The sequence below is a fragment of the Anas platyrhynchos genome, chromosome 3 (genome assembly GCF_047663525.1).
Source record: "Anas platyrhynchos isolate ZD024472 breed Pekin duck chromosome 3, IASCAAS_PekinDuck_T2T, whole genome shotgun sequence".
Lineage (NCBI taxonomy): Eukaryota > Metazoa > Chordata > Aves > Anseriformes > Anatidae > Anas > Anas platyrhynchos.
Genome location: NC_092589.1, coordinates 26,688,849 through 26,703,136, shown reverse-complemented (window position 1 = coordinate 26,703,136; position 14,288 = coordinate 26,688,849). Strand labels below are relative to the sequence as shown.

At 37.9% G+C, this 14,288-nt stretch overlaps 2 protein-coding genes across 3 annotated transcripts in view; one reads left to right on the top strand and one right to left on the bottom strand.

The window, feature by feature from the left end:
* The window catches only part of TARBP1 (tRNA guanosine 2 -O-methyltransferase TARBP1), a 34,356-nt gene extending 23,102 nt beyond the window's left edge, over positions 1-11,254 (top strand). The window contains exons 21-30 of one of the 2 annotated variants that reach the window (XM_038176924.2): positions 1,063-1,173; positions 2,053-2,202; positions 3,448-3,534; positions 4,367-4,563; positions 5,350-5,431; positions 6,710-6,881; positions 7,147-7,338; positions 8,363-8,487; positions 9,641-9,777; positions 10,872-11,254. In XM_038176924.2, coding sequence (XP_038032852.1) covers positions 1,063-1,173; positions 2,053-2,202; positions 3,448-3,534; positions 4,367-4,563; positions 5,350-5,431; positions 6,710-6,881; positions 7,147-7,338; positions 8,363-8,487; positions 9,641-9,777; positions 10,872-11,034 — 1,416 coding nt within the window. In that variant the 3' untranslated portion in view covers positions 11,035-11,254. The other variant, XM_038176925.2, reaches the window with a different exon arrangement.
* A 677-nt stretch (positions 11,255-11,931) lies between these two features.
* On the bottom strand, positions 11,932-13,601 carry COA6 (cytochrome c oxidase assembly factor 6). The gene is made up of 2 exons (XM_038176926.2): positions 13,230-13,601; positions 11,932-12,373 (listed from the first exon to the last, which is right to left on the bottom strand). The coding sequence occupies exons 1-2, from the start codon at positions 13,371-13,373 to the stop codon at positions 12,278-12,280; spliced, it is 240 nt and encodes a 79-aa protein (XP_038032854.2). The 5' UTR covers positions 13,374-13,601; the 3' UTR covers positions 11,932-12,277.
* Between the last annotated feature and the right edge of the window lie 687 nt (positions 13,602-14,288).

Here is a 14,288-nt window from a genome sequence, read left to right as displayed (position 1 = left end):
GGTCTGATTTTCATTTATACCATGACTGCTTGTACACTGGCACTAGTGTAAAACTAGTGGTAATTTACTACAGCTGCTGTTAGAACATAACCTGTGCATTCTGGTAGTATAGAATTCTGGTTTTGTCTGATGAATAAGAAATGGGTCCATTATTCATTCCCTCCCTCAATTAACTGGTAAAGAAAAATTTGTAATATTTTTGTTACACGATAAATCAAGTGGAAAAAAGTAACGTGAGCTTTAAAAAGGATTTCCTTCCTTCCTGAAATAGGAGGATTAAACATGTTAAAAAAAAAAAAGGTGTATTTGCATTTTAATATTGATACAAGTTCCTTATCAGTAAATTATTTTCTTTTTAAAAAGCTAAGGAAATAGTTTTCAGTGTCATATGTTCACTAAGAAGGCCAAAACAAAGTACATAGGGAAAGAATCTAAAGCTATATGAGTATGTGAAAACATGAATTTGTTATTTTCAAAGTTTCATTTATTTGATCTATTTTCTTTCACATAAACATCTTTATTACAGAATACTAGTTTCTGTCCCAAAGCTACATTTGCAGTTACAAGCTGAACTAATCTAGAGCATGATTAAATCCATTTTTATATGTAGACATTAAAGTAGAAATAGAATTTATATACTCATTTCTTCACTCGGGATATTTAGTTCTTGTTTTAATATAAATAAATGACAGCTTGTCTTCATGCTCCATTTTACCCAGTATTATTTTAACTGTTCATATACAGTAGGTGCTGCCTTTACATAAATTCAACTTTCTGCTCTGTGAAGATTCTTAATATCTAATGTTTTTATGCTCTTAAGTAAAAATACTAAGTGTAATTGTGTGTGTGTGTGTGTATATATACATATATATAAAAACTACCAGCACGTCTCACTTCTAAGCTTCAAAATTTATTTTTAAATAATATTAAAGTATTTTTCCTAGCTTTGTAGTGCTGATTACTAGTTGTGCAGTAGATGCTGTTCTCAGTACAGTTAAATACACTTCCATGTCTTCAATTTTAAAGGAGAGATGAATAATACAATTTCTAACTTGCTTTCAGGATGAACAGGTGTCCAGATCTAAAACACGCTATTACGCAAACTCTTTACAGCACAGAATTAAAAACCGGATATGGCAGACGCTCTTAGTTCTTCTTCCTAAGCTAGACCAGGTATTACTCTTCACTAGAAATTTTTTAAAGTTTTTTTTAAAATCTGCTTTCAACAATACTTTGTCATACAAACTGAATGCATTAATTGTAGCATGGTATAGAAGACAACTAATCTCTGTGACTGATGAAACATTTTGTGTAATTTAATTCTTTCAGTCTGAAATAGTGGATTTAAGTATTTCTAGAGGTCACTAAAACCTGGATCTTGGATTTGTGAAGTTGATTTCATCCAATGCTTCTTAATAATGATGTTTGGAAAAACTAGTAAATTGCTGTAAAGTCGTGGATGTTAGATCTAGATCTAAGTTGTGAAAAATTTTCACTGAAAATTTGAATATGTAGGGTACTATACTTGGTCTCCTAAGGAGACATTGTGGCAACCTTGCAGTGACCTAAGTTCTTCCCTAGGGGTGCTGTCTCCTTACTGTAACATTGTACCTATGAGTTTTAACATTTTTTAATAGTTCTTTATCCATCAGTTATGATTATGAATGTTAAGTATGTTTTGCAAAGAGTCTATATTTTAAACAAAAAAAAAAAAACACACAACAACCGAACTTCTTTTCCTCAGTTCTTCCATATGAGGAATAGAGCACAATATGGTACGTGTTTCTAATGTGTGCGTTGTTTAAACTTGCCTGTGCTATAGTATTGCTTCTGTAGCACTTTGCTGTCTGATCCCAGCCACCTTTATAGTCTTTTGCCCATAAGTATTACTTACATTAATTGTATAATAAAGAAATTAGATGGTTCTAAAATGTTTTAGTATCAAAAGTATTTCAAATATTATAAAACTCATAATGTTTATTTAGATTTTTTTTTCTTTATAGAAATAACTTTAACAATATCCTAAGTGATTGTCTGATTTTGTTTTCTCAGAATTTTTTGTGTGGCACCCTTGACAAAGTTTTTCAGGCTGGATTTGGTAACAATCAGGCGTCTGTGAAATACTTCATAGAATGGATTGTTATCTTGAGTCTTCATAAATATCCCCAGTTTCTTAGTAAATTCTGGGATTGCTTTTGCTATGTAAGTAAGAACTTTGGCTTTCACTCGAAGTAATTTGAACAAAAAGGGTGATTTTTTTTTTTTAACCCATATGTTATATTGTGTGTATTCAGAGTTTCATTTAGAAGAAATGGGTTGTCGAGATTGGAAGTGAGTCTGGACTATAGTCTGAGCCATTTAGAAGTTTGTGATTTAGAATTGGCTGAAGACAATTCTTGTTGAGAGTCGTGTTGAGAGATTTCCCTTTATAATATAAACTCTATTCTGGACTCTGTAGAGCTGGTGTAAATGCCATCAGGAATGCAGACACCTTAAATTCTGAGTCTGGGAAGGTATTTCCAAGTCACTTTTTGCTTCCACACTTAGCTTCTGCAAGACTTCTGCATAGTCTTGTTTCTCAGAGGAGGAACGTGGCTTACATAACACATACATAATTCGCAGCTTTTAATGTGAACTTCTGTCAGAATGGCATTCTAAAATGCAGCTCCAAAGTGGAGGCAGACTTTGCATATGGTACCCAAAAATCGTGAAAGGGTTGACTGACTGAGTCAGCAGAACTGACTTACTAGCATTTCATTTTTGCGTTTTGGATTAAGTGATCCAAAGATTAAGATTAGAAATAGTCATAGTGTGTTCTGACGACCTTGAATTCTACATCCTACATTTAGGCCGAGTAGGTAACATGTACATGCATCAAATCCAGCGTATAGGAAGACATTACATGTGGGCCTCTGCTGAAGCTCACCACTCAACATAGTTAATTGGTGATGTTGTCTTGCTTATCAAATACAAATAGCCTAGTTGGTAGTGTAGTTATTTTTCAAAAAGTCAAACAGTAGGAGAAGAATTTAAAAGAAAAAAAGAATTGAAAATTGTATTGATATATTTTTGCCCCAAACCAGGCTGGTATTTAATATCACCCTGTGTGACAACTTTGTTCACTGATGATGTGTGCTGTACTTTTCTCTGCACTGGGGACAAATATTTATTTCAGTGTGTATTTAAAATCCTTTGATACTTAGAGGGTCAAATTAATCTTAAATTTCTAGTTTGCTTAAATCTTGTAACAGTACAGTCTAATTTCTACCAATTTGAAGTTATCAAAAATACATTTCCTGCCATGTTTATTTTTAGTGAGACCACCTAATATAAAACCAATGGCTCTGGAATGGCAGTGCAGGAAGTAAGCTTCTGCACAGTTATGCTGTCTTTCACAAAATGTTTGTCACAGAACTTTGGAAAATGTGGCATTCTTCTTTCCTTTAGGATGAGGAAAAGCTTAAGACAAGCATCTGTACATTTTTATCAGTGTTATCACACTTTGACATCATTCTTCAAAATACCTCAGAGAAGGTAAGTTTGGCTAAAATGGTTGTTTGTTCAGTTGCACTGTACTTGAATTTCTGAAATAACTGTGTTTGCTGTCTGTCTTCAAAACCTTTTTTAATACCTACATGCTGCTAAGGTACCTTTTGACACAGGAAATACGAGCTCTTCTCGCCGCATCTGTACAATATTGGACTTACTGAAAACTAGGTAAATGGCAGATGTTTTGGATACATAGGGCCTGATTACCTTTAAATTTTTTAGAACAGCTATTCTAGTTTAACTAACCTGGGGTTGTTTTTTCTTGATCTGCGTTTAATTTGCAGGATCCTGGGCTCAGGTAACCAGAAAGAAGGTAATCTTTTATAGAATAATAACACTCACAGAGTTCTTTGGAAATAGCTAGCCCCTGTTAAAGTTACATTTTTACTTGGAATTCTAATTTTTAAATGGAACTTTAAATACAATCAGAAGTTACATAAAACCAAGTACCACACATCTGCAGCAATCCAGGCATTTCTGTTGTTTTTGACTCTTTTCATACATTTACAAAATAAGCTTCCTAAGTACTAGAAGATCAGCAAGTTGAATGAAGGCTTCTATGTATGCAGAATAGTATTTTTTACAACAAACTAATATGTTTTCAAAACAACTATCTCTGTGCCCTAGTGAGAAGGAGGGAAGGAAGGAAATCAGAACGGTGTTTTAAAGCCTGTATCTGCCTGTATAGATGCTGTTAAAGCTTTTGGACTGAAAGACTTTTCTGAGAGAGCACCAGTTCTTGGGTCAGCCTTACTTTTCTACTTCCAAATGATACATTAAGACTTAACATAAATGAAAATTTTCTTTTCTTTTTTAGAAGCCAGTTCTGAAGAAAGCCCTCATAGTAGTCCTACAGTGGTGTTTCAACCATAATTTCAGTGTTCGACTTTATGCATTAGTTGCCCTTAAAAAAATTTGGGGAATGTGCAGAATGTTGCACGTGGAAGAATTTGAAGCTCTGACACCAGTCATTGAATCTAGCCTTCAACAAGTGGAAAACATGCATGGCACAGGGTTAGTAACATTCTTCTGACTTAGAGCTTACCGTTATTCTTCAGAGACGTTTGCAGCAAGTCTTACTTTCTAAAATAGTACTTGATGATTGCTGTTGGTTTTTATTATTCTAATTTAAAAGAAAGGAAGTCTTGGAAGGTGAAGTCTGTTTATCAGCAAATGAAGTGATAACTTACTCTAGCACAACAGAGAAAACTGAGGCATATTTGAACAGTGCTTATAGTTTAGGGGAGGATTGAAAACAGTGACTGTCATAGGTGCTAAGCCATCTTGTCTGATGGGTTATAAAGAATAAAAAATCATTCTTTCAGACTTTCTGATACCAGTAAATTCTCAAACATAAAACTGTGAAATGTTCTAGGTGTCATATTTTTCAAAAGTCTTCTGTGTGGGCAAAAATAAATAATTAGGAAATTAATTTTGGGTGATGATTAAATGAGGTTTACATAAATGCTTTTTAGTTTAGTGCTTTGAAAATAAAATATTTTTGTGCCACATATGTAGTTTTTATCCATTTTTACCCCTGTTGTTATGAGTTACTTAAAATTAGTTAGGGATACTCTTTATTGCCAGTCTTTTTTCTTCAAATAATGGAATTTGGAGACATGTTATGGGCCTTTTTTGAAACGTAAACTTATTTCCTGAATGCTGTATTTTTTAAATCGGTGCTCACTTAATTGTTACTTCCTTTACCGTATAGTAAATGCAGTTTTCCAATTTGACAATTAAAAAAAATATGGTATGTTGTATTTTGTGTACCTCTTGCATTACTTTCTGCAATTGCAGGAATGCTAGAAGAAACTGGCAGCGAATCCAAGATCACTTCTTCTTTGCAACTTTTCATCCACTTGAGGACTACAGTCTAGAGGCAAGTCCTAAAGAATACTGTTTATCACTGTATCTGCATAATTGTACAAGTATATTTTAACTTTATTTCTCCTACATTGGAGCATATAAAGAATGATAGACTCATTTAAAACTCAAAAAAATAACTTTGTGATGGATTTTACATTAAGACTACAACTTAATTCTCTTATTAATGCTCTGCTATAGAATGGTTTGGGTTGTAAGAGACCTTAAAGACCACCTGGTTCCAAGCCCCCTGCCATGGATCCACTGCATGATCCACTAGATCAGGTTGCACAGGGCCCCATCCATCCTGGCTTTGAACTCTTCCAGGGAACACTTAACTAATTGTTGTCTAATGTGAACAGAATACAAATAAGTAGATTCTAGAACATCTTTTTCAGCTATATGTTTTGCCATAGTTTAAGTAACTGAAAGCTGAATAAACACTGTTATGGACAGAAGGCAAAAATATGAGTGTTGATAAAAATAAGAGATGGAAATAGGAGGTAAACTGAAAATAGATGGGAAATGTGAAGACGAAAAGGGATAGATGAGTTTTGGCACAATCAGTGCTTTCAGAAAATAAATTATTTGTATTTCTTTATTTTTGAAAACAGATGTTCTGTAAGGTACTTCTGTGAACACTTAGATGTGTTAGATACGACTTACTACAATCAGGCAATGAAAATCTTGAACGATAAGAAAAAGCAAGGCTGATGCTTGTTAAGTGTTTAAATGTATTCAGAGTACATCTTAATAGGATAACCACAACATTGGGGTTTTAAACTCCTCATTTTATTCATACGTTAAGTTTGAGCAGGGTGATGGTGGTGTGGTTGTTTTTGTCCTTGATTAATTGTGGTTAGCTGTTTTGGTGGTGCTGAGTTGGGTTTTAGGACTAGATTTTAATGTTTTTGACCATATTCCTCTTGCCATTAAAGCAATCTGCTTTATTTACTTGAAGTTCATGAGGGTGTCTGAAAACCCTTTAGTGCGTTATGCATAAAACATTTTTACAAGTCCTCTGCTGAAAAGTATAGAACAGTAATCAATGCATATCCTTAAAAACATCTAACTGGAGAGAGTAGCATTATGAAAGTTTGGGATAGCACTCCATGTAAAGAGGTGATTCATGAGGGTTGTTAGCAAGTTAAGTCACATGGCAATAAAAACTTGTATTAAAAACACGGGATGATGGATAAAAGATGTGTGCTATAAAATTGCCTAGAAGTTAATTTATTACCTACTGTGAATGCTTTGAGTGATGCTCTGCTAATAATACTGTGTTACATTGCAGACAATATTTTACACTCTTCCACGCCTTTCAGAAGTGGCTGAGGATGAATGGATCTCACTCTGTAAATTTGACAGATTCACTGACATTCCTTTGCCACCAACATTTCAGTGGTATCAATCTCGAACTGAACTTCTTGATCTAAAACCGAGTGACTGGTCTCAGCAAGACATGGGTAAAATACAGCTAACCTGTGTTAAATGTAATTATTTGTGCATAGCAATAGTGTATTTCTGTACTAAGTCTTGTCTTAGTATGCACACAATCTCCATTATTCTGCTATATTAGTTTTGTATACGTGTGAGCATAGCATGTCCCATAAAATGGTAATAGATGACTAACGCTGCCTACAGTATTACCATTTAGGTAATCCTCTTTACTGAAGCAGTAGTTTCACTATGACTTTTATATCCATATGACTTAATACTTGGTTTTCATAGGTTCAAATTCAGTTGAAACAGATGGCCAAACAGAATGGACTGATGTTCAGAAAAAGATTATACCCTGGAAAAACAGTACTCCAAGTTTAGACCTGGAAATGGTATTTCAGGACCGTGCTGCTAAACTTGGTAAATCAAACAGCAGGCTGATTGTGGTGGCTTCACTTATTGATAAACCTACCAATTTAGGAGGTAAGGTTGAATAGACATTTTAAAACCTTTATTTTAGACTTTAGAGTATGCTTGGCTAATAAAAATTACTTGTAAGATTTTTTTTAATATGTTGATATTAAGAAAAATATTTTACCCAGAGAAATAGGTCATTATCCTTCAAGAACTTGGTAACCAAATGTTACCCCCTCCACAAAATAGAGTATTCTGTAGTTATTTATTAAAAACAAACAAACAAAAAAACTTGCACGTAGCATGCATTAGTTAAATAGAACTTCATTGTACTTTAATTTACAGCTAGGTTTCTTCCTGCATTCATATTCTTTGTCACAGTTAAGTTTTTCATAACTGTGTATGCTACTAAAGGGAAATGATTTATTTTTTTGTATACCAATTAAACCAAATCTTGTAGATATACAAGATTTGTATAGCAATTCTAGTTTCTCGTGACAGTTGGACAACAGGAAAGTACCCACTTCTGATTTTGAGTGTTCCTATTGTGCAAGTGCAAGCTGTGATATAACAAATCCTACAAATACATTATTGCATTGTGCTTGCTGTTGTCAGCAGTTTTAATAACTAGAGGTAAACTGTTAATGAAAAATACGCCCACAAGCTGGTGCTGTCTGCCCTGTAATGCTGTGATGTGTCATTCTCAAGTCTTTTATTTAACTGGTATTGGATTTAGAGCTTAAGCGTGTGTGCAGATGTCCATTCATCCACACCTAGGCTGTTATGCTGGCCCATTAGTATGTGTAGTTAGTACTGTAGAAGTGTGCTATCCAGACAAAGCTTTTTCCATTTTTATCTGTCTTCTAAGTCACAATTTTTTTTATTTTTTTTTATTTTTTTTTCTGGTAAGATATATGGAACAAGGTATGATTTGGAGAATACCTAAAATACAGGAAACTGATTAAAAACAGAGGGATAAAATAATAATGCATTTTATGGATTCTTTGTCCTTTTTCACTTGCTAAAATATTCTGGCATGGTGTTTATATTATTTTCTCTACAAAAATCACTTTAAATAAACCTTCTGTTGTAGGTTTGTGTCGTACAAGTGAAATATTTGGGGCATCTGCACTAGTTGTCGGCAGTCTTCATTACGTACAAGATAAACAGTTTCAGCATCTTAGTGTTTCTGCAGAGCAGTGGCTCCCCCTTGTTGAGGTGAATGGAAACAGTTTAATAGCTAAAAACTAACACGCCTTGAGTTTATCAAATGTTCAGTCTTACTTTTTTTTCCTCTTGCAAAATTAAGCTTCTTATTTAACAAGCTCCTGCTGTCATTTCTGACACTTAACATTGAATATTTTGGAAAAATCTTTGAGTCAGCCTGGTAACAAAGAATTTGAAAACTTTAGCTTTTATTTTGCTGTGATAAATGACGTGAGTTGCTATCATAGCTTAGTGAGTGTTTTATAGCAGAGTATTCAAGTGGGATGTTTGTTTATGAAAGCTGAACAACACTGCATTTATCTTGCTTAGATAATTGCTTTTGGTAACTTAATGTGTATAATCATTAAATTTGCCTGAAGCTAGCTTGTGCTAAGCTTTTAGAACTTATTGTTTAGCTTACAAAGATGAGGTTTTCAACCTGTATCTTTACCATTTGATAGAAGATATGGTTGTGGTATTTTACAGTAACTTGTTTTTCAGTATCAGCTGTAGTTAATTCATCTGATAAATTCAGTTTGAATTTTTCATTTTTTACGTGGTGTTTATTTTCAGCTTATTAAAATTTTCTTTTCTAGAGCAATATAGCTGTAGTGTGCTTTGCCTAAAACAGAATGCTGATGAGCACACATTTTCATACCTAATCTCTGTGCTTCTCTACTGATGACACAACTTCTGTTGCATGGAGAAATTGGAATCTAATACAAATAGGCAGTATAGAGTTGGAAGAAAAACAGAAATTATTTACCTCTATTTAAGCTATGACAAGTTGTAATACAGGCATATAAGACAACTGGCTTACAAGACTGACCAACCACTACATTGTTTCAGGAAGGGATTCCATGGTTAGGTAACAAGTATGCCATTTACCTTATGCAATAGCAATTCTTCTACATTCAGTTGTCAGAAGTGTAGAAATGACTTTGTTCATTTTATTCATGGAGGGAATTCTTGTGATATTACCTACCCTTGGTGCTATTGCTGAAGAACCTTTAAAATAGTAAATAGTACATATATAGACAGTCTTTGGGGATAAGTCTCTTCCTGCTAAAAGCTGTCCAAGTAAATATTTTTTACAGTTACTTCAGAAGTTTACAAATAGCAGTATTTTAATATTTGTGTGTTTCTCTCTACTTTTGATGGACAGGTGAAGCCATCTCAGCTTGTTGATTATTTACAGCAGAAAAAAACAGAAGGCTATACTATTATTGGTGTGGAACAGACAGCTAAAAGTTTTGATCTTACAGAATATTGCTTTCCAGAGAAGTCACTATTATTGCTGGGGTAAGAATGTGCTTTTTGTAAATCTACCTCTTGCCATCCATCGATGCCCTTCTTCTAGTTGGACCTAGGTATTGTGAAAACCGAGTGACACGTAAAGGTGGAATTAGAACAGGAAGGGATTGGGAAATTGGCAAGGAGTTTGGCTTTGTGTACTAATGGATGGGAAGTATGGATATCTACTCCTGAAAGATACTTTTTTCTCATATTTAGTAACCAATCTATATACTGCAACTCCTTTTTCGTGGGAGACCCTTTAAAAATTCAGGATGGGGCAGATGTGGCATGTAGAAGCAGGTACAGCATTTGTAGTTTGAGCAGAGGCTGAGAGGACTTTAGAGAAAAACAATGATCAGTTCCTACAACCAGGAAGCTTCAGATGTGACAAAGAAGAGGCTAAAGCAATCTATAAAGCGTCTAAAGTCAGAAAGATCCTGGAATTGCTGAGCTGCCAACTGAGATCAGGAGGAAGGGGCTGTCCCTCCTTTTAGGACAAAGTAGGCAAAAATACCTCTGTTTTTCAGCCCTTTTTACATGTAAATGTAGTTTGTTTTTAGACTGTAGTTTTCATAACCAATTCTGTTCTCTACTAATTAAAATCATAGCTTTTAATTACTGAAAAGCTTTGGTATCTTTTGATGTGCTCATTCTAAAGAAGTGAAATATTTCCAGTTGAAGATTTTGGTCAGTCTGAAATTCCCTCATACCAAGACCTCATCACAAGTGAAGCGGGTAGTTGAGCCCCCCTGCTGTGCCAGCAGCTTCATGCCCTAATCTTATTTACAGCTATTTATTTTGCCGTGGATTGTCCAAAACGAAAATGGGGGAGTCCTGGTGCTAGCTGTTGCTGGCCCAGTGAACTGAAGATAAAATGCTCTGCCACTTTTCCTGTATCACAGCTTAGGTCACCCATGCTTTCTTTGTATCAGTAATGTATACTTGCTTTAATAATAATAATCTTGTGCTCACCAGTTACATTTAAGGGCAGAAGCTCCATTTTCTGAATGGTATTTGGTTGCTATCGTGACTTCTGTATTTTCTGCTTTCTGGAACATCTGTCTTCCCCCATATTTAAGTTGCTGTTTCTTCTCTTCTAGAAATGAACACGAGGGAATCCCAGCAAACCTGATTCACCACCTGGACGTCTGTGTGGAAATTCCTCAGCAGGGTATTATTCGATCACTCAATGTTCATGTCAGCGGGGCTCTGCTGATTTGGGAGTACACAAGGCAACAGGTGATCAAGCAGAAACAGAAATAACTACCAAGAATTTTGTGCCTTACAGTACATCTGGGTGACTTCCTATGGTGCTACAACATGAAATTCTGAACAGAGGAGATACAACTCAGGGTGAATGAGGATTTTACATTTTGCATGTTTTGTTCTCTGTAGTTCAGAGTGATTTTTTTTTTAAATGCCTTAATGCTTTACCTCCTTAAATAAACTGGTTGCATTGGTAATAAATACTATTTATATTGCACGTGGTGTGTGATTTATTTTGTGACCATCAACACAGTACCACAAACAACCACATTCAAAACATACCAAAATTCAAAACAGAGGATTTTTACTGTGGTTATTTTTGATTGACAGCCATATTTGAAACTGACCACATGCCCTCCACTTACAACAACCAAAAATTCTCTTAGTATGAGTAGTGCTTAATGCTTCCAGTACCAGGTAGTGTAAGTAAATTTAACTTTCAAAATATATATGGAATCCAGTCTTTCACAAATGTCTTGTGCTGTCCCTCATTGGAGTGTCCTTCATAGTCAAGCTTACTGGCCCTGCTATAAACCTTGGTAGGTATTTTTAATGGAGTTGCTTCAGTGCTTCAGTAAGGTAATTAATTCTAAATTACATGAAAGTTCCATAATGTGTGATAAATAACTGCCCTGCTTACAACAGATACTGATTGGAAACCACCTGTTACAGCTAACAACAATCATTACTCTTTCTTAAGAAAAATACATAGCTTATGTATCATATACACAGGATACATTAGGCTTTTTGATGGCTACTGTTGGAAAGTGAGTATATTTTAAAATACTTCGAAACACTTGGCCAATGATAAATGCAGATTACATAAACCACCCTCCCCTGGCTTTTGATATGGTAGTAAAGTTGGAAAAGCTTTTTCAAGAAAAGTGAGCTCACTTGCTGAAAACCACTTTTATTCTTTTTAGAATATGTACATGGTGCTATCATATAATCATTTATTTATTCTTGTGAAACAATGACTGTCATTACACAGTCAAAGCCTCAGATTTGCCAACAGCCCAGCACCATGCTACTTTGACTCAAGTTGTCCATGATTGTCCATGACCATCCTTTTTTCAGCAGACGTGAGACCCCGTAACAAGAACAGTGGCCTGCATTTTAGGAAGACAGGTTAAGCAGTTCTTGACCTCGAGTTCTTGCACTAAAGCAGGTTCTGTTGCTTTCTCACGCATCTTCCTTCCACAGCTTTATTCTCATCAGCTATACTTTGAAAGCAGAGTACTTAAGCCTTCCCAGCAGTTTCTGGAGGATGAAACCCTTCTGCTTCAAGCTTCTTTTTGTATTTTAAAAAGTCTCTTCTTTTGTCAAAGTATTTAACCTGTTTATAAAGAGAAATAACTCATGTTCATCATAAGAAACTAGCAGAAAAAGGGCCTTTGTGCATCATAACAAGACTGAGAAATATGTGGTCTTTTGACTGATAAATTTAAGTAGTATTTTAGCTTTCTACCGCAGTTAGGAGTTTGTTGCTTGACTGAAGGAGAAGATTCGGCCTGTCATCACCTCTCCCCTTATCCCCATAGACATCTAATAAAAGTAGGCTACTGGGTTGCATTTTTTTGCTGTAGTGAACAGGGATCATGGCTAACAGGTACATCCAGCAGCTTTTCTATGGTATTGCAGAGTGCAGGACCTCTGTAAAGCACTGCAAACAACACCACCAGCACTGGAAATCCTACACAGCAGAGCTGCAGCCCTCAAAGTGTAATTCAGCACAGCCACTGCGCGCATACTGATTTGTTCAGCTGATTTTGGTCCGTGGGCTCAAATAGGAAGCATTCAGCCCCTCGGACACCACTGGTGACAAGAAGCAACACCTGTTAAATCAGATAGGAATTGCAGCTTCTGCTTGGGAAACTGAAAAGCATGCAGGCCATGGAAGAGCTATGTGCAAGCAGATGGGTCACAGTGAAGCCCTGCTGTGCAAAGAAGGGGTTTTATGCACAGCAGGATGCCAGGTGTGAGCCCTGGGCCTCACCTCCCTTCCCCATTAGCCGTTCTCCTTTACCAACGATAATTCCTGTTGCTTCCTAAGCTTTCCCGGCCCCTTCAGCCCTTTTTAAGTTCCAGCTGCCCAGCTGCACGCCCCTACGGGCCGCCCATTTACCGGGGAGCCCGGGCTCGCGGTGTTCCCCTCTCCCCTCTGTGCTCGGCCCCCCGCGGCCGCCGCTCACCCACTGCTGGGGGCAGCGTGCCTCGAAGGCCAGCCGCAGCTCCTGGCACCGCGCCGCGTCCTCCCCCTGCGCCTCCAGGCAGCTCCAGAAGTCGTCCCTCGCCCCCCAGCACGCCTTCCTCTCCTGCATGCTGGGCGCCGACATCTTCCCTCACACCCGGCGCGGGGCGCCCGCCACCGCGCCTCGCCCCTCCCCGCAGCCGGGACCCCCGGCACGGCTCGGCACGGCTCAGCCCTGCCCTCCTCGGCCCGGTTCGGCTCGGTTTGGCCCGGCCCGGCTCGGCTCGGCTCGGCCCAGCAGGGCCCGGCCCTCAGCAGCCCTGCCGAAGGTCAGGAGCAAGCGCAGGCCCGGCGCAGGCTGCGGGCGGGGCGGAGGCGGGGCGGGCGGCGGCCATCGCGCCTCCCCCGGGGGCTGGCAGCCAGCCCTGCCGTGCTGCGTGTGGCAGTCACAGAGGAACAAAATAGCCCAACTGCATCCACATGGGTCACCCACCCATCCATCCATCCATCCTGGGGCCCCAAAGGACCACCCAAAGCACAAACCGTGTGTCAGAGCGCTGCCTAAATGCTGCTTGAACTCTATTAGGCTCGGTGCTGTGACTGCTTCCCTAGGGGAACTGGGGGGGGTTTGTGGTGCTGCACAATTAATTAAAGGTCTTTGCCCAAATACACGCCAGCCGCCTGTAAACGCCAGGTGCTGTGCAGCTCCAGAAGCGCCTGTTTCCATGGAAACTCCCTGCGCTGCTGCTGTGGGGTGGATGAAGTTTTGGTGCCTGGGTGGGCCTCCAACATGAGCCCAAACTGGTGGGCACTGAGCCGCCGGCACCTGGGGCTCTGCAGGGCCATGTGGAAGGGGCACGTTTTGTCAAAATGCTTCCTCTGAGGGATGTTTCTGGGGAGCAAAGTGCATGTGAATGCTGCAGTACACCTGGCAGTCTTTAACACAGTCTGTGCCATCATCTCTGTTTACTTTAACCACCTTTTTATTGCTAGACTGTGATGGGTAGGAGAGGGAAATGCAGTAATTTAATCTCTAACATAATGGGGACTTGAAGGTGAG

What these genes read in the sequence shown, in the direction of transcription:
- COA6 (XM_038176926.2), bottom strand. Translation starts at nt 13,373, where the DNA reads ATGTCGGCGCCCAGCATGCAGGAGAGGAAGGCGTGCTGGGGGGCGAGG. An exon ending in CACGCTGCCCCCAGCAGTGG is followed by an intron (nt 12,374 to 13,229) that starts GTGAGCGGCGGC and finishes CTTTATAAACAG; the next exon opens with GTTAAATACTTTGACAAAAG.